Raw genomic sequence first — 20581 nt, 5'->3', positions numbered from 1 at the left:
CATTTCTAGCAGAATTAATTCTGGAGTTTGCATGTTGGCTCAAAACATGATTTCCTAAATATACTGCTGGATAGTTTCATTGGAGCATCTTCTAGTCTTAGTACTGTTTGATAGTATAAATAACTTGTTCACACCATACAGAATTTTATAGACCTCTGTTGGTATCAGCTGTCACTTGTTTCTTCTCCTAACCAGTTGAGCCTTTCTTTTTATAAGAGGACTGATCAGCCCTATAATCATTTTTCTCCTCATTCTGCTGTTTTGAGGTGCAGCTACCCAGAACTGCTTGCAGTACTTAAGTTGTGGCTTCATCATAAGGAGTCTTTCATGTTGCCAAGTGCCTTCTGAAAATCCATATACAATATATTGACCGTCTTGCTTTAAGTTTTTTATTTACACATCTTACTGGAATATTACTGCCCCATCCTTGACCATCTTTAAATCTAGATTGAAAGCCCACCTCTAACATTGCTTTTGACTTGTAACCACTCCCCCACATTAATTGATTTGCTTTCTTTATTTTTGTCTATTAGATTGTAAGCTCTTTGAGCAGGGACTGTCTTTCTTCTATGTTTGTGAAGCGCTGCGTACGCTTTGTAGCGCTATAGAAATGCTAAATAGTAGTAGTAGTAGTAGTTTGTATATCCTCTGACTGAAAGTGTCCTCAACATAGGATTTTCTTAATAGCTATATTGCGGGTTATGCTGTGATCTCTTTAGACCAGCTAACTAAAGAAGTAGATAGGTAAAAACCACAGCCAGCCAAGTTCTGGATGTCCTGGGTCAGGATATGTCAGGGGTAGAGCTGTTATGTTGCTTGCACTGATTTTAACATTAGCCACCTAACTCAAGTAGCTAGTCTTAGGTACTTCAGACAGTCCTGAATCTAGCTAGCCAGTGCTCTTCAATCCACTCCTTTCCTCCAATCTCCTCTCTCACCCACCATTCCCAAAATAACAAACAGGAATGAAAGTTGTAACAGGCCTACAGCTCCCCTTTATACCCCTGCTATCCACCTGAAGCATGAAAATTTTTCTCTTCCCAGCCTTGATTCTCTCTTCCACCCACAGGCCTTCCCTGACAGTTTCTCCAGCCAGGGTGGGACACAGAGAGACAGCATTACCTCTTCCCTGCTTGGTGTCCAGTATTGCTTTGACAACTGGGTGGAGCAGCCTCATGATGTTATATAAAAAGATAAGAGACCCAAAATGCTTTTCTACAGTTTGGTTACAACCAGTGTTCTATTGAAGCAGTGCACATGTGCCTGTGCACACAGATTATGAAACCTGTGCATGGAGGAAAACGCAGTCCGGCCGATATTCAAAGTGCGTTAACAGGCAGTTAACTTGCTTATCGGAGATCATCTGGTCATTTTTCAGTGGTGCTTAACAGGTTATCTTTACTGAAAATGACTGGTTAGTGCCAAAGTGCAAGCCGGCTATGTTGAAAAAGTTTCAGGGGTGGAGTCCAGGCAGCTCCAGATATTCAGAGCTAACTGACCAGTGTTAGCACATAAATAAGACCGCATAAATAGCAGTCCTATCTTTATGCACTAATGAAGGGCCAGTTAGCTGTGAATATCAAGTTAACCGGACATGCACTAGCCGGCTTACAAAAAAAAAAAAAAAGGAACGGATATTCAGTGCCAGCAACTGGATATGGCCTGGCATTGAATATCTGGGTTCAGTTTCAGCTGCAGATAGCACAGCCTGCCATTGGCTGAATATTGGGGGCGTTTGCACAAGAGAATATAATACTGCAATAAATTTTACAATAGAGAAACTGAACTATTTGCATCAGCTAGATATTAGCAGCTGAGCACATCTTAGCTTGAATTGGCATGTTTAGGTTCTATCTGTACCAGGAGTTCTCAACCCAGTCCTCGGGACACACCTAGCCATGCCCCTTTTGAACTGTGCATATTAGAGTTTCTCCGAGGACAAGCAGGCTGCTTGTTCTCACTGATGGGTGACGTCCACGGTAGCCCCTCCAATCGGAACACTTTCTAGCAAAGTCCTTTGCTAGTCCTCGCGCGCCGATGCGCACCGCGCATGCGCAGCCGTCTTCCCGCCCGAACCGGCTCGTGCCGGCCAGTCTTCTTTTGTCCGCGCTCGGTACAGTCGTGTTTCGCCGTTCGCGCCCCAAAAAGTTGACCTCGCGACTTTGTTTTTAAAAAAAAAAAAAAAAAAAAAAGGTGTCGGGAGGAGGCCTTTTGGTTTTCTCCCTTCCCGTACTTCCAGTTTTTTGCCCCGGTAAGTTTTCTTTCATCGTCGGGGTAGGCCCTATTTAGGCCTCGGTCGAAGTTTTTCTTCCCCCTATTTTTGTGGTGCCATTTCGAGTTTTGATCTCGCCGGCGCGATTTTTCCGCCCATGACATCGAAGTCTTCCAGCGGCTTCAAGAAGTGCACCCAGTGCGCCTGGGTAATCTCGCTCACTGACAGGCACGCGTCGTGTCTTCAGTGTCTGGGGGCTGGGCACCGCCCTCAGGCCTGTAGTCTGTGTTCCCTCTTACAGAAGCGGACTCAGGTAGCGAGGTTAGCCCAGTGGAACATTTTGTTCTCGGGCTCTTCGTCGGCATCGGCACCGGGAGTATCGACTGCCTCGACGTCGGCGGCGGCCGGACCTTCATCCTCGCCCCCGATTGCATCGAGTGCATCGGCCCTCTGCATCGGGGCGACATCGGAGGGCTGCGTCGGTGTCGGTGGTATCGAGACCTCCTCGTCTGCTGATGTCGTCGGACGGTGGTGCTTCGTCTGGAGTGCAGGTGAGGGCTGTCCATTCCCCTGCTGGTGGCGGTGAGCCTTCGGGTGGGTCTCCCCCTACCCTGAGGGCTCCTGCGGTACAGCCCCCCCAAGACCGACCCTCTTCGGCCTCGGCCCCGAGGAAGAGATGGCTGGATTCTACGTCCTCCTCGTCGGTGCCGGGAAGCTCCGGTGACGTGCTTCGTTCCAAAAAATCGAAGAAGCATCGTCACCGGTCCCCTTCCCGTGTCGGCACCGAGAGCTCTGGGTCGCCGAGGGAGTCGGCACCCAGTAAGCATCGGCACCGAGAGGACCGCTCGCCCTCTGTTCAAGAGGTGTCGATGCGCTCCCCTTTGGACAGCCCAGAACAGCCTCCACGCCCGGAACAGGTTCTGACATCGACTCCTGCATCGGCTTCCATGTCTTTTTCCACAGCCGCTCTGCACGAGAGCCTCCGGGCCGTTCTCCCAGAGATCCTGGGAGAGCTGTTGCGCCCTTCCCCTCCGGTACCGGGGGTGCTTGCGCCACCGGTACCGTCGAGCGAGGCGCCGGCTGGCCCATTGTCCGGGGTGAGGTCTCCGACATCGGTGCCGCTTGCGGTACCGACTGCGGTAGCCTCCCAGGAAGGCTCCCCGACTACGTTGGCAGAGGGAGCTTCGCCGGTGCGGGCGAGGGAGTCTACCTCTCGACGCTCCCACCGTGGCCGGGGTTCCACGGAGTCGAGCCGGGCACGGTTGCAGACACAGGTCCGTGAACTTGTGTCTGACACCGATGGTGAGGCCTCGTGGGAAGAGGAAAAAGACATCAGATATTTCTCTGACGAGGAGTCTGAGGGTCTTCCTTCCGATCCCTCTCCTGAAAGACAGCTTTCTCCTCCTGAGAGCCTGTCTTTCGCTTCCTTTGTCCGGGAGATGTCTAAGGCCATCCCCTTCCCGGTGGTTGTGGAGGACGAGCCCAGGGCTGAAATGTTTGAGCTCCTGGACTATCCTTCTCCACCTAAGGAAGCGTCCACAGTACCCATGCACCATGTCCTCAAAAAGACATTGCTGGCGAACTGGACCAAGCCATTAACTAATCCCCACATTCCCAAGAAGATCGAGTCCCAGTACCGGATCCATGGGGACCCAGAGCTGATGCGCACTCCTCAGTTGCCTCATGACTCTGGAGTTGTGGATTTGGCCCTAAAGAAGGCCAAGAGTTCTAGGGAGCATGCTTCGGCGCCCCCGGGCAAGGACTCTAGAACCTTGGACTCCTTTGGGAGGAAGGCCTACCATTCTTCTATGCTCGTGGCCAAGATTCAGTCCTACCAGCTCTACACGAGCATACACATGCGGAACAATGTGCGGCAGTTGGCGGGCTTGGTGGACAAGCTCCCCCCTGAGCAAGCCAAGCCATTTCAGGAGGTGGTCAGGCAGCTGAAGGCGTGCAGAAAATTCCTGGCCAGAGGGGTGTATGACACCTTTGATGTTGCGTCCAGGGCCACTGCTCAAGGTGTGGTGATGCGCAGACTCTCATGGCTGCGTGCCTCCGACCTGGAGAATAGAATCCAGCAGCGGATTGCGGACTCGCCTTGCCGTGCGGATAATATTTTTGGAGAAAAAGTCGAGCAAGTGGTAGAGCAGCTCCACCAGCGGGACACCGCATTCGACAAGTTCTCCCGCCGGCAGCCTTCAGCCTCTACCTCTACAGGTAGAAGATTTTTCGGGGGAAGGAAGACTGTTCCATACTCTTCTGGCAAGCGTAGGTACAATCCTCCTTCTCGACAGCCTGCGGCCCAGGCTAAGCCCCAGCGCGCTCGCTCTCGTCAGCAGCGTGCGCCTCAGCAAGGTCCCTCGGCTCCCCAGCAAAAGCAAGGGACGAGCTTTTGATTGGCTCCAGCAGAACATAGCCGACATCCAAGTGTCAGTGCCGGGCGACCTGCCAGTCAGAGGGAGGTTGAAAGCTTTTCACCAAAGGTGGCCTCTCATAACCTCCGATCAGTGGGTTCTCCAAATAGTCCGGCAAGGATACACAATCAATTTGGCCTCAAAACCTCCAAATTGTCCACCGGGAGCTCAGTCTTACAGCTTCCAGCACAAGCAGGTACTTGCAGAGGAACTCTCCGCCCTTCTCAGCGCCAATGCGGTCGAGCCCGTGCCATCCGGGCAAGAAGGGCTGGGATTCTATTCCAGGTACTTCCTTGTGGAAAAGAAAACAGGGGGGATGCGTCCCATCCTAGACCTAAGGGCCCTGAACAAATATCTGGTCAAAGAAAAGTTCAGGATGCTTTCCCTGGGCACCCTTCTCCCCATGATTCAGGAAAACGATTGGCTATGCTCTCTGGACTTGAAGGACGCCTACATGCACATCCCGATACTGCCAGCTCACAGACAGTATCTGCGATTTCAGCTGGGCACACGTCACTTCCAGTACTGTGTGCTACCCTTTGGGCTCGCCTCTGCGCCCAGAGTGTTCACCAAGTGCTTGGCTGTAGTAGCAGCGGCACTTCGCAGACTGGGGGTACACGTGTTCCCATATCTCGACGATTGGCTGGTGAAGAACACATCCGAGGCAGGAGCCCTGCAGTCCATGCAGATGACTATTCGCCTCCTGGAGCTACTGGGGTTTGTGATAAATTACCCAAAGTCCCATCTTCTCCCAGTGCAGAAACTCGAATTCATAGGAGCTCTGCTGGATTCTCGGGCGGCTCGCGCCTATCTCCCAGAGGCGAGAGCCAACAACTTGTTGTCCCTCGTCTCGCGGGTGTGAGCGTCCCAGCAGATCACAGCTCGGCAGATGTTGAGATTGCTGGGCCACATGGCCTCCACAGTTCATGTGACTCCCATGGCCCGCCTTCACATGAGATCTACTCAATGGACCCTAGCTTCCCAGTGGTTTCAGGCTGCTGGGGATCTAGAAGACGTGATCCACCTGTCCACGAGTTTTCTCGAATCCCTGTATTGGTGGACAATTTGGTCCAATTTGACTCTGGGACATCCTTTCCAAATTCCTCAGCCACAAAAAGTGCCGACCACGGATGCGTCTCTCCTGGGATGGGGAGCTCATGTCGATGGGCTTCACACCCAAGGAAGCTGGTCCCTCCAGGAATGCGATCTGCAGATCAATCTTCTGGAGTTACGAGCGATCTGGAACGCTCTGAAGGCTTTCAGAGATCGGCTGTCCCACCAAATTATCCAAATTCAGACAGACAACCAGGTTGCCATGTACTACGTCAACAAGCAGGGGGGGCACCGGATCTCGCCCCCTGTGTCAGGAAGCCGTCGGCATTTGGCTCTGGGCTCGCCGTCACGGCATGGTGCTCCAAGCCACATATCTGGCAGGCGTAAACAACAGTCTGGCCGACAGGTTGAGCAGGATTATGCAACCTCACGAGTGGTCGCTCAATTCCCGTGTAGTGCGACAGATCTTCCAGGTGTGGGGCACCCCCTTGGTAGATCTCGAGCCAACCACAAAGTCCCTCAGTTCTGTTCCAGGCTTCAGGCCCACGGCAGACTGGCATCGGATGCATTCCTCCTGGACTGGGGGGAGGGTCTGCTGTATGCTTATCCTCCCATACCTCTGGTGGGGAAGACTTTGTTGAAACTCAAGCAAGACCGAGGCACCATGATTCTGATTGCGCCTTTTTGGCCGCGTCAGATCTGGTTCCCTCTTCTTCTGGAGTTGTCCTCCGAAGAACCGTGGAGATTGGAGTGTTTTCCGACCCTCATCACGCAGGACGAAGGGGCGCTTCTGCATCCCAACCTCCGGTCCCTGGCTCTCACGGCCTGGATGTTGAGAGCGTAGACTTTGCCTCTTTGGGTCTGTCAGAGGGTGTCTCCCGCATCTTGCTTGCTTCCAGGAAAGATTCCACTAAGAGGAGTTACTTCTTTCTATGGAGGAGGTTTGCCGTCTGGTGTGACAGCAAGGCCCTAGATCCTCGTTCTTGTCCTACACAGACCCTGCTTGAATACCTTCTGCACTTGTCTGAGTCCGGTCTCAAGACCAACTCTGTAAGGGTTCACCTTAGTGCAATCAGTGCATACCATTACCGTGTGGAAGGTAAGCCGATCTCAGGACAGCCTTTAGTTGTTCGCTTCATGAGAGGTTTGCTTTTGTCAAAGCCCCCTGTCAAGCCTCCTACAGTGTCATGGGATCTCAATGTCGTTCTCACCCAGCTGATGAAACCTCCTTTTGAGCCACTGGATTCCTGCCATCTGAAGTACTTGACCTGGAAGGTCATTTTCTTGGTGGCAGTTACTTCAGCTCGTAGAGTCAGTGAGCTTCAGGCCCTGGTAGCCCAGGCCCCTTACACCAAATTTCATCATAACAGAGTAGTCCTCCGCACTCACCCTAAGTTCTTGCCAAAGGTTGTGTCGGAGTTCCATCTGAACCAGTCAATTGTCTTGCCAACATTCTTTCCCCGTCCTCATTCCTGCCCTGCTGAACGTCAGCTGCACACATTGGACTGCAAGAGAGCATTGGCCTTCTATCTGGAGCGGACACAGCCCAACAGACAGTCCGCCCAATTGTTTGTTTCTTTTGATCCCAACAGGAGGGGAGTGGCTGTGGGAAAACGCACCATATCCAATTGGCTAGCAGATTGCATTTCCTTCACTTACGCCCAGGCTGGGCTGGCTCTTGAGGGTCATGTCACGGCTCATAATGTTATAGCCATGGTAGCGTCGGTAGCCCACTTGAAGTCAGCCACTATTGAAGAGATTTGCAAAGCTGCGACGTGGTCATCTGTCCACACATTCACATCTCATTACTGCCTGCAGCAGGATACCCGACGCGACAGTCGGTTCGGGCAGTCAGTGCTTCAGAATCTGTTTGGGGTTTAGAATCCAACTCCACCCCCCTAGGCCCATGTTTGTTCTGTTCCAGGCTGCACTCTCAGTTAGTTGGTAAATTTTTTAGGTCAATCTCAGTTATGTCCTCGCCGTTGCGAGGCCCAATTGACCATGGTTGTTGTTTTGAGTGAGCCTGGGGCTAGGGATACCCCATCAGTGAGAACAAGCAGCCTGCTTGTCCTCGGAGAAAGCGAATGCTACATACCTGTAGAAGGTATTCTCCGAGGACAGCAGGCTGATTGTTCTCACAAACCCGCCCGCCTCCCCTTTTGGAGTTGTGTCTTCCCTTCTCTTTGTCTTGCTACATATGAGACTGGCCGGCACGAGCCGGTTCGGGCAGGAAGACGGCCGCGCATGCGCGGTGCGCATCGGCGCGCGAGGACTAGCAAAGGACTTTGCTAGAAAGTGTTCCGATTGGAGGGGCTGCCGTGGACGTCACCCATCAGTGAGAACAATCAGCCTGCTGTCCTCGGAGAATACCTTCTACAGGTATGTAGCATTCGCTTTATCCACTGTTGATTACAGAATACAGGGCCAGATGCAAACAAGCCGTTAACGAGCAAGTTGTGCATGTAAATTCTAATTGCCAATTAGTGCTTATTAGTTCTTGTTAAAGAGCTGTTAAAAAAAACTGATTGGCTTGTTAACCCAATTAAGTTGCATTCGTTAATAGAATACGCCTGGATTTTATCATGGATCTCTAAGCGCGCTATAGAGAATCTGGGGGTAAGCGCCAATTCTATAATGTCAATTGCACAGGCAATTGCTGTTATAGAATTCTAGCCTAAATCTACAGTTGTGCAAGCAATTAGACTAGTTCATGAGTTCTCAAACCAGTCCTCGGGACACACCTAACCAGTCAGGTTTTCAGGATACCCATAATGAATATTCATGAGATAAATTTGCATATCATGGAGGCAGGGCATGCAAATCTATCTCGTGTATTCTGACAACCTGACTGGCTAAGTGTGTCCCGAGGACTGGATTGAGAACCCCTGGGATAGCTTAAAGGCAGGCATAAACAATCATGCCTAAAGGTATGCAGTTCAACATGTAATTGACCTTATTCTATGACCACATGTAAGTGCTATGCACCAGTCCACACCCCCTTGCAGTTGTGCTGGATAGATTTTGCGTTCGCGATTTATAGAATACGGACTAAGGGCAATATCCCACTTCAGGCACAGGCAGCTCCTTGTGACTCTGGGCAAGTCACTTAACCCTCCATTGCCCCAGGTACAAATAAGTACCTGTATACAATATGTAAGCTGCATTGAGCCTGCCATGAGTGGGAAAGCGCGGGGTACAAATGTAACAAAACAAAAAAAAATTAGTGCCGACTATTGCGAATTAACATCTATTATAATTGCTCATTAATGCAATTAGAAGCTGAAGCTATGGGCGCAACTAACACTGTTCTATAACTTGTGCACACAACTTTGTGCAATAAGCATGCAGTTGGATGTGCACATTTATAGAATTAGGGGGTGAGCTTAGCTGGGTTTTAAAAAGGTTTGGACAAGTTCCTGGAAGTAAAGTCCTTTAAGTGCTATTAAGGTAGACACATGGAAAGCCACTACTTATCCCTGGGGTTGGTAGCATTGAATCTTGCTATTTTATGGGATTCTGCCAAGTATTTGTGACCTTGATTGGCTACTGTTGAAAAGAGAATACAGAGCTAGATGAACCTTCAGTTTGACCCAGTATGGAAATTCTAACGCTGTTATAAAAAGTGGCTCAAAAGAACATTTTTGTGCACATACCCAATCAAAAATTAGAGGGAACATTTAAATATGGTTTCAAATGCTTATGCAGGCCAGTTTCATTGGGACACAAGAGGCAGCAATACCATCAAAGGTTAGGGCAGTGGAACATGGCGCTCTCAGGTTTGCAGATGAGGGCTCCGTCTCTGTACAGCCAACTTTACATACAGCATGCTCATCGCACCTTTATTCATATAGGGGGATCTGCCATCGTGTATGTCACATACAGCAGGAATCAAGTAATTTGCATTGTCACAACCATCATTCACTTTTGGGAAAGTGAGCTTTGTGATAGGCCTCCTTGGTGCATTTTCAGCTCTGCCTTTTTGACATGTCAAAAACTGTAAAGACACTGCCATCAGAAGAATGATTGCTGCCATTCACTGTCTGTTTTATAAAAGCTGGTGCTCATTGTGAGAAGAGAGCACAGAATGTCAACCAAATCAGCACAGATGTAGTCCCTTTAATTCTGCTGTGATACTTAACTGTATAGAACTGCAGAGATCCACGTGCGCCTGATCATTGCTTGACCGATGGTGAAGATAGTCGCCCTCTGCAGCTACAAGACTACTACTACTGGGACCCTGAAGACCATCCTGCCAGGTCCTCCTTTCCCATATTGTACTTGTGTTAAAGTTTCACACACATTGTTGACGGGTCCAGTGTGTGCTGTGACTGCAAGTATGGTGATAGTGTTAATGTCTACTATGTTTTATTTGTGTCTTTGTGAGTTGCCTTTCATATTGTGTGTCTGTGGAGACAAAAGACTTTATCTGAATTCAAGAAAGCATGGGAGAGAGACATAGGATCTTTAAGGGAAGGAAGATAGTAGATGGTATGGATGGGCAGACTAAATAGACCATATGGTCTTTTATCTGCTGTCATTTTCTCTGTGGCTCTGGCAGGTGCACCACAGTGAGTTTTTATATGCTGGATATTTACTCTCCAAGTTTGTTCCCCATCCCCGATTCTATATATGGTGCTGAAAGATCCGCATCTAAAATTTAGATGGCAGATCCAAGATCCATATCTAAATTAGTTAATTTGCTATCAATAATGAATTAATAGGCCTTAATCATTAATAACACTTAATTGGCACTAATTTGTATTTACATGCACATCATTTTGTGTGCTATTCTATAACACCCCGTGCCTACATCCTCTAGCGCAGTGGTTCCCGAACCTGACCTGGAGGCACCCATCAGTCAGGTTTTCAGGATATCCACAATGAATATTCGTGACAGATTTGCATGCACTGCTTCCACGGCATGCAGATCTGTCTCGTGAATATTCATTGTGGATATACTATAAACCTGACTGGCTGAAAGATATGTAAAAAGTCCACTGGGGTGGAGGAACGCAGGAATCCCACAAAGATGCAAGAACAGTGGGAAATGGACCAGGCTCTCCAAAGATAGATCAGAGACATCAGGTTCTTGATTGCACAAACTTTATTGAAGACTTTAATTACACAAATTTAATTGAAGATTGACACTACTGTGTTTTGGCCTAAGGCCTGCCTCAGAAGTCTTTTTTTATACAATCTGTGGATTCAAACCATCCAATGTTGAATGTGGCAATCGGCAATGAAATCAAGTGGTCTGCAAACTCATCTTTGACCACTTGATTTCATTGCTGATTTGCCACGTTCCACACTGGATGGTTTGAATCCACAGAGTGTATAAAAACACTCCTGAGGCAGGCCTTAGGCCAAAACACAGTAGTGTTGAGTCTTCAATTAAATTTGTGTAATTAATCATCAGTTAAATTTGTGCAATCAAGAACTTGACATCTCCGTGATCTGTCCTTGGAGAGCCTGGTCCACTTCTCATTGTTCTTGCATTTTGGGGTGCCTCCAGAACCAGGTTTGGGAACCACTGCTCTAGCGTGTAACTGAAAAGAGGGTGTGACCAGGGGAGGGGCTTGGGCATTCCAAAAAAGGTTGCCTAGTTTTATAGAATAGCACCATTATGCGCTGAAATGCAATGAATTTCGTGCTGGCACACCAAGTTTCAGCTGGCATAAATTCTGGCGCTTGATTGTAGGTGTGGAATTAGCTCTAAACCTATTCTATAAAGTAAACTCATTTTGCAGCACCTTTTATAGAATAGCGCTTGGTGCTGATTTTTGACTGCCTACTGAATCCAACCCTTTGTTTACACTGTATCATTTCTGTGTTGTGGGTGCAGTTCAGTGTTGCATGCAAAGAAGAGGCATGTGTGGTGTAAGTCTGTCCTATCTTTGTGTGTGTTGTCTGTGTAGATTCTCATCTGTAGCTCTTTGTACCTTATCTTTTTAGATATTGATTTGTGGTTTTGGTTTGTGTTTTGCTTTATTTTATTTTTTTCCAGTGCAGGCAGACAGTGCAGCTGCTTTTCTAAAATGTCTGGACCTTCCATATTCTCCCCACTGGATGCATACACTGGGGTTTATACCGGAATTAAGTAAATTACACTTGATGGAGCTTTAAATGCTTACTACCATGTTGCTTTGCACTTCTTAGGTTCTGTTTTATGTGTGATACATCCTTTCTCAGTTGTTTTGTTTTTCTTTCAGCTCCACAATGACATGAAGATCCTTCCATGGGATAGGAGAAGAGGAACAAGGGACCCTCCACCCATCAAGATAGACAGAGCAAGACCTTGCAGCTCTTACCTTAGTTATACACTCCTTGTCCCCCTACCCCCACAGAAGGGGACAACCAAAAGAAACTGTAAGCTTTTTTGTTTTAGTTCGGGATAATGGAATTTAAATTTATTTTCAGTAAAGATTTTACTTTTGGCATAAATCTTACATGTTGTATTTCTTGTATGTGATCAAGAATATGCATATATTAATAAGTGGTACTCTTCAGAGAGAAAGTATCTGGAATGTGAAGTATGATTGAAAGGAAGGAGCATATGTTTTAAGTGATAATGTTAGGCTGGTTGTGTAAAGAACAAGGTCTGGTGGAGCGCTTTAAAAAATAAAGCAAGTACCACTGAGAAAAGCATTACCATCTCTTTAAAGGTGGCCTTTGCCATAAGAAATTGCCACCAGTAGATGTTAAACAACAGTGGTTAGCATATCTGGGTTTAAAAATGGTTTGGACAAATTCCTGGCGGAAAAGTCTATCGTATTCTATTGAGACAGACATGGGAAGCAACTTCTTGCCCTGGGATCTGTAGTATGGAGTGTTTCCACGATTTGGGTTTCTGCCAGGTACTTGTGACATGGCTTGGCCACTGTTTGGAAAACAGGATACTGGGCTAGATGGGCCATTGGTCTGACCCAGTATGGCTACTCTTATGTTCTTAGCAGTATTATTGTCTTTCCCTCTGTGTGATAGAGCAGGTCTTCCCTGCGGATCCACAATGAATATGCATTTCATGTGATAAATTTTCATTTGCTGGGTCTCTAGTGAATGCATATTTGTGTTATGCATATTCATTGGGGAGATCCTGAAAATGTGACTGGCTATGGGGTCCCCAGGTCAAGTTTGGGAAGCCCTGTGATATAGTAAACTGGTGTGGCTTGTTTCAGCTAGCTTTACCAAGGTTGCCTTGAAAGGAAACGACTGCGGCCATGGTTTTGAATGACTGGAAAGAGACCTTCCAGAGATACTCCAGCCCTAGGCAGAATATATTCCAGCAGGTTTTGTGGTTCAAAGCATAAATTAAAAATGGCACCTGGGTGAATTGCATTTTGTGAGCAGAGGATGTTAATGAATCGTCTACTGTGTCTTCATCTGCTGCTTGATATTTTTCGTATGCCATCTTTTGTTTATGCAACATGTCTCCAAATGACCATTTTACAATAGCCATCATTCTGCAAAACTCAAATTTCCCAAGCTTTTCGACCTCCAGTCTAAAAAAAAAAACAAAAAAAACACTGGAATTGAATTCACTTCATTCTGACTTTTTATTTTTACCCATCCTTAGTAAACCTTTAGGCAAATACGATTAGATGGATTATCTCACCAAATAAAAGGGAGTGGGCCAACCTGATGGTGGGAGGTTTTTTGTGATGGTTGTTTTCTAGGGATGCAAATTCACTACTACCATAGAGCACCAAAGCCAGACCGCATAGACACCATCCTATGAACAAGGACCAACAACACAACCATCATACCCGATCATCTAATAGCCCAAAGTGTACCAACAACAAAATGAACACCGCCAAACTGCTCCTAATAATTTACTCCCTATCCCTAATTCACCACACACTAACCACCCCTTTCACAGATACCAACAACATACCCACAATACACAAGCTCAACAGACTACCCAGATACCATACATCTCACCAAAATAACAACAACCAAAACGAAGCACTACTATACACGGGCAAAATCAACACAAAAGGAAAGAAAGGACACAACAAACCCACACTACAAGAGAATAGACAACTAACAAAAATCAACACAACTTCAAACCTAGCTGACCCCTACCAAACAATTCAAGTGGGATACATAAACGCCAGATCAGTAGTCAACAAAACAACAACAATAACAGACTGGATCACGGCAGACAACCTCGACCTACTATTCATCAGTGAAACCTGGATCCACGATCATAAGGACCCCATAATTTTAGATCTATGCCCCCCAGGCTACAAAATCACTCACTGGACAAGGAAAGAAAAAAAGTGAGGAGGCATAGCACTAATCCATAGGTCCTACTTCACTGTAACAACGACAGCTGAGCCAATAACACCCCAACTTGAAATTGCCTCAGTTAGAATCCACCATACAACCTTACTTGACCACCTAAACGTTGTCTTGTTTTATAGACCACCACGTAACTGGCATGAATGCCAACCACACTTCATGGATTTCATATTGAATACCTGTGTATCTAACGCCAATCTACTTATAATAGGGGACATAAACCTACACCTAGAAGACCCTAACTCAACCAATGCACTTGAATGCAAGGATTTCCTCCAACTATGGGACCCCAAATGGCCAAATATGCAAGCAACCCATGTCAAAGGACACACACTCGACCTCATCACATACAAACTGTCCTCAGACATAAACCTAATACTATCACATACAAAATGGAAAGACATACCCATGGTCAGACCACTACAAATTAAACCTATCCCTACAATGGCGAAAAAAAGGCTCATACCACAATCAAGAACGCAAAACTTACACCACGAGAGGCCAAATCGACCCTCTAACATTCTGGCAACAGATCTACAAGAACAAATGGAAAGCACAAACGGACTCGAAACACTATCTTCTAGATTGGGACAACAGATGCAGAAGCATATTAGACAAAATAGCACCACTTCAAACAAGAACCTCACGAAGACACAACTCGATACCGTGGTTTAACGAAGAATTGAAAAAAACTAAAAACACAAGTTAGGAGGCTTGAACAAGCATGGAATAAATTAAAAGATGAATACACACTTAACACATGGAAACAAATGCAAAGAAAATACAAATATGCCATAAGACAAACCAAAACGTCATACTACAAAATAGAACCAGACTACAAAGACACGCATAAACTTTTCCAGCTCGTGAACAAACTACTAGATACCACACCGGTTACCACAACCAACACAGACACCCTATCAGCAGACAACCTTGCTAAATACTTCAACGAGAAAATTATAAAGCTACGAATCACGTTACCAATTAATACCACCGACCACGAAAAATTCATTGACTGTCTGGATCCAATCCCCGCTGAATATCCAGCAGACCGAATCTGGACAAACTTCACTCTACTTACCAATGAAACCATCACCCAAGCAATCAACAGGTTTGCCAAATCCCACTGCAAACTGGACATATGGCCCAACAATCTAATAAAATCCCCCCCTCAACGCTTCATAGCAGACCTCACGTCACACCTAAACTATATGTTACAACATGGACTCTTCCCTAAGGACAAATGAAACGTACTACTTACCCCAATACCTAAAGAGCCAAAGAAAAAAGCAAATGACATAACCAATTACCACCCGGTAGCATCTATCCCTCTGGAAGTCAAACTAATGGAAAGTATGGTAACCAAGCAGCTTACCAACTACTTAAACAAATTCTCAGTACTACATGAATCACAATCAGGATTTCGATCCAACCACAAAAGTTAAACAGATCTATTGGCGTTGGTCTTTGGTCGGTTAATGGTCGCTGGAGGCTGGCTCGAGCAGCCAAACGTTTAGTCGTGCCACCAACTCCATCACATGGTGACTTGCCATGACTCGTGGCAAAAAAGTTCCATTCGGCCTCAATTTCAAAATCATTCTTGTGATTGCACAGATTGACGAAATTTTTGTATTGTGCTGCTGAACCGTCACTAAAGTAGTATATTCTTGTAATCTTCGTTTTATTCGTCAAAAACTCAATCAACTTCCGAATGAACATGTGCACGGAAACCGTATCATGTTGCATATGATCAGAAATTATTCCCTTCTCTCTCTTTCTTAGCTGTGGTCCCCCCTGTGCGGAAACAGGAAATGAGGGCGGGACCAGAGCTGAGAGAGAAGGGAAGGCTGAAGTGCCGAACCTGCTCGCCTTTCACTGCTGCCGCCAAGACCCCGAGGTAAGATGACTTTTAAAATTCTGGGCGGCATGCAGGAATGCGAGGGCGGGCACCGGGCAAGTCGGGCGGGCGAAGACCAGGGAACTTCCAGTTCTGGCGGGTGAAATATTGGGGGTGCTCAAGCACCCACAACACCCACGGAGTTGGTGCCTATGCTTAAGGGAGCAGGTCATTCTTCCCTTTACATATTTGTTGCAGAGGAGCTTTTACTTCTTGACATAATGCATGGGTATTATTTCTTGAGCAAAGTATCCCATAAAGCCATTGAAGTGCCACATTTTATTTATTTAGTTAGTTAGTTAGTTAGTTAGTTAGAATTAGCTCCCACCTTTTAGTAGTAGCTCAAGATGAATTATATTAGATAGACTGGGTATTTCCGGGTTCCTAAAGGGCTTATAATATAAGTTTGTACCTGAGATAATGGAAGATTAGGGGATTTGCCCAAGATCACACAGAGCAGTAAGCAGCAGGATTCGAACCTGGCTTCCCCTGCTATCATGCCAGTGCTCTAACCACTAGGCTACTCCTCCACTCTGTTCTAGGCCTGATTACCTACTTACTAGGCTTATGAGATCCCCATTCCTTGAAACTTGAAGACAGACGTGTACTGGTGACAGAGAAAAAAAAGATTTTAATGGAAAGATTAATTGGACCAAAAGCTAACAGTAATCATAAGTAGAGACTAGAGAAGCTTGGATAAAAGGCCAACTCAGAGCACAGGGAATGTGGTGTCTCACTGACCCTTGCATGAGGATAGCCCTTATACAATAGAGGGATCTTGCTGAGGCCAACTCACCATCGTTGTATAGAAATATGACTTTGTGGATTGACACAAGAAGATGACAGACCAACCAAAATGCACCAGTCTGCAAGGGTTCAAAGAAGTTTATCTGGTTTCTACAGCTGGTGTTGGACATGCTGGGACCCAGGCAGAAATTTGGAAGGGGGCCCCAAAGCCTGCCTGCAAATTGTCTTCTTCAGCCTTGATGAGGCTTTGGGGAACCCTGTGGCATAGGGGCCTACAGCAATTTCCCTGCTTGCACCCCCCTAATACCAGCCCTGCTGGCTTCCACCTTAGGAAGATTTTTTTTTTTTTACCTAAAAACAGCAAAAATACAAATTAGCAGAATTAAGTATAGGAACAGATTCCCGATTCCATCAGCGGAAATTTACTATCTCTAAGAAAGATGGCTGTGCACCACAGTCTCTTATCATGGACTGATCAGTTCAAACAGAAATTACAAATGAAAATTAATATTGCACCCACTGCAGGTTTCTAGACCTGTGATATCAGTAGATGCCTTCTTCATCTCCTGAGACATTCAGCTTAGATGCTTTTATCACAGTCTCAGTCATACATTAGACATTAATTAAGGAAAGTAATTCTTGACAAAACCACATCTTACTATAACTGGCCTTATTCTTTAGTCCATGACTTTGACATCATCGCAGTGTTACTATCCCACAAACAGTAATTTTGCAACAAAAATCTGTCATCTTGATGTTCTGATTTCCATATATGAACTCTGACTCACTTAACTTAAAGAATTCAGTTACCCAAGTTTAAGAATTTTTGATAACTTTACTATGGAAATTAAAAAATATATATTTTAAGTTCAACAATACTGTATATTGGTGCAGTGTTCCTTCTGCTGCATTTGACCTGCAAGTTAAACTATAAAACACCCCTCCCCTCCAAATGCATATTTTTTGGAAATATGCCAACTTGCCCCTTTCTGGCCTTTCCTTCAGTCACTCGCCAACTTTGAAAAGTCTGATGTCTTCTCTAGGACTTACTCCACACAAAGTTTGGTGGGAGCCAGATTTATTAGCTTTAGAATTATAAAGAGGTGAGGGCAACAAGCTGCTTGAATTTCTTATTAGAAAATGCCATAAAAACACAAACTGCAGTACACACACATTCAATAAAATCTCATAAACCTCTCAGTTCTAATGAACCACAGCTAAAAAGAGTGATTTACTCAACTTGATTCAAACAGGTGTTTTGTTTAACATTTCAGCTTGACTTTAGGAAATGACTGCTGCTGAGCAGCTGCTCCTTTACAAGACTTCATAAGCCTCCAAAGAACCAATAAAATTAGATATTATTTACCTTAAGAAATAACAGAAACTGCAGATATTTTGAGAGTAGACTTTTGCTTCATAGCTTAAATATTGCAATAGGAAAATAAACTCCACTGTTCCATGCAAAAGGTATTTTCAGTAGTACAATTAATTTTTAAATTGAAAAATATCAGATGACCTATGTTAGATTGAAATGAGAGATCCTATAACTTAGGTTAACCAGATTTGGACTCACTTAAGTGCCGTACTTTAGTAATTACTTTTTTATTTGTAGTTCATTTTATTTAAAAATAGTGATTAGTGTTTATATAACCAAATTTAACAGTACAACAAAGAGAGTGGGAGAGCGACCAAGGATACCAAAGACAGGAAGATGTACATAAATGAAAAAGTTTATTTAAAGTATGAAGACTCGACACAACGTCGTGTTTCGGCCGTTAGGCCTGCAACAGGAGTCTCTTTCGCAGAATGTTCCTGAAAAATGATGTAGGGAAATCTTCAAAGTAGAGCAATAGTCTTTAAAAAGACTGTTTTTAGCATGGACACGTTCGTCTTAAAAGACTTCTGCACGCACTGCAAAGTATTCGATATGGACCAAATAGCACAGCCAATTTGGTGGCAAGTCTATAAATGGGCACCTCCATGAAGGTGCCCTGATGCTGCGTAGGAGTGCCAATTTTATAACAGCATCTAGATGCCCAGATTCCACTACAGAATACTAGTGTAATCTGGCATCAGCACACCTTTCATTTAGGTACCCAGAGTTGCACAAAACTGAGCATACTTAAAAACAGCAGGGGCATGCATAACTAATAGCATTCCATAAGTAGCATGTGTAACTGGGAGACATGCCCATGCCCCACCCTAGCATTTGCATGGTATAGCACTTACACGTGCCCTTATAGAATAGTGCTTAGGGTGTTTATGTGCATAAGTGCTACTTTTCAGTGCATATACATGTGCAAAGGGATGCCTAACCTCAGGCGCTCGGATATAGAATTGCACTTCACATTGTACACCAGGGGTGGGCAACCTTGGTCCTCGAGGACCACAACACAGTTGAGTTTTCAGGATTTCCCTGATGAATATGCATAGAAAATTTTTTTTCAAAATAATCGTCATTTACATAAACAACACACACATTCACACACATTTCTTACATACCACAAAAATACAATTAAATATACAAACTATGAACAATTAAGTCCATGAAAGAATCACTTGTCCATGTTATAAACGATCCACCTTTACATTCCTTTAATAAGTCTTCAATAAATCTTCTTTATATTAATCCAACGATCAATCCCAACATATGATTAATCGTATCTTAATAGATCCTTCGATGAACTCCAAATGAAAAAATATTGACCAGTCCAAAAGATGAAAAGACTTATCTATTCCAGATAATCAGATTGTTGACCAGTCCAAAAGGTGAAAAGCTTAACCAGCACACATGGAAACTTAACTGCTCCACTCCACTTCTTATATCAATCTCTTCAAGAGCATAACCTCCATCCGGTCTCAACACTGGCCATTTTGAAACATTTATAAATATGTTAAAAAGCAGCGGTCCCAGCACAGATCCCTAGGGAGTCCCACTATCTACTCCTTACTGATATAACCCAGAAAAATAGCTCTGAGGAAACTGTACAAGACTATTCAAAATAATTCAAACACATGAATATAGGTGTATAGTTGAAAATCAAGGGTTACTGATTTTACTGCTATGACTATATATGTAAAAATATTTGGGGTTTTATTTCCCATTTTATCTCTAGGTGGCAGCAAAAGGACGACTGAAGAAGAAATGAATTGTTCAGGATTGAAGGCTGTATGCCAACTTTCAACATTCCAGATACCAATTATTTTTTTCTTCATATATACTCTGAAATAAGATTCTGAAGCCTGAATGCGGACTTCCAGGACCCAGAAATACTCTTGACTCCTTTTTTGTAGCTAAATTTTTAAAACAATGGAGTGGATATTCAGAGCACAGCTAGACGCCTCACTGAACCAGATTTTGACCAGCTAAAATAAGCTGCTTTTGAGCCACAAATTAGCTGACCAGGCTGCAGCTGAAAACAGTCTAGTAGCCAAAAGGTCTTTGGCTAATTTTAAACCTAAAATTGATCTTCCTAAATTTGGACACCAAAGTAAACCCCCTGTTTACAAAGTTGCATGGCAAAATGCCAACACATCCCATTCAAAGGGACTCTTTTACTAAGCTGTGGTAAAAGGTGCGTTGTGCTAGCGGCAGCGGCCATTTTTGTCAAGTGCCAGGACCCTTTTTATTGCAATGGGTAAAAAGCCTGAAAAAAGAAATGGCCATGCAGTAAGTTTGCACTTGTCGCACGGCCGTTTCAGAGGAAGCCCTTACCTCCACCCATTGAGGTGTGTGTGGTGCTGCCCAATTACTGCCAGGTAACCCCCCCCCCCCCCCCCCCCCCCGGCGGTATTATTGTACAGGAAAAGGAAATGGTGTGTGCTGGGGGATAAACTACCACCAGCACCCGATTTGGCCGTCAGTTGTTCCAGGTTGCCACGTGGCAAGCCCGTTGCTGCACAACAACCCTTTATTAAAAGGACCCCAAAGTGAATGAGCTATATCGGCATTAGCAC

The 20581-nt window shown here is 45.3% G+C and overlaps 1 protein-coding gene across 1 annotated transcript in view; it reads left to right on the top strand.

Moving 5' to 3' along the window:
- RNASEH2B (ribonuclease H2 subunit B) overlaps positions 1-20257 on the top strand; it is a 70649-nt gene extending 50392 nt beyond the window's left edge. Inside the window, exon 10 of the mRNA XM_030200449.1 lies at positions 19741-20257. Within this exon, the coding sequence (XP_030056309.1) occupies positions 19741-19773 (33 nt within the window). The 3' untranslated portion in view covers positions 19774-20257. The remainder of the gene's footprint in view (positions 1-19740) is intronic.
- Positions 20258-20581: the final 324 nt, after the last annotated feature.

This window comes from Microcaecilia unicolor, chromosome 4 (genome assembly GCF_901765095.1).
Source record: "Microcaecilia unicolor chromosome 4, aMicUni1.1, whole genome shotgun sequence".
Classification (NCBI taxonomy): domain Eukaryota; kingdom Metazoa; phylum Chordata; class Amphibia; order Gymnophiona; family Siphonopidae; genus Microcaecilia; species Microcaecilia unicolor.
Note: the sequence above shows the minus strand (reverse complement) of the source record. Positions and strands in the feature narration are given on the sequence as shown.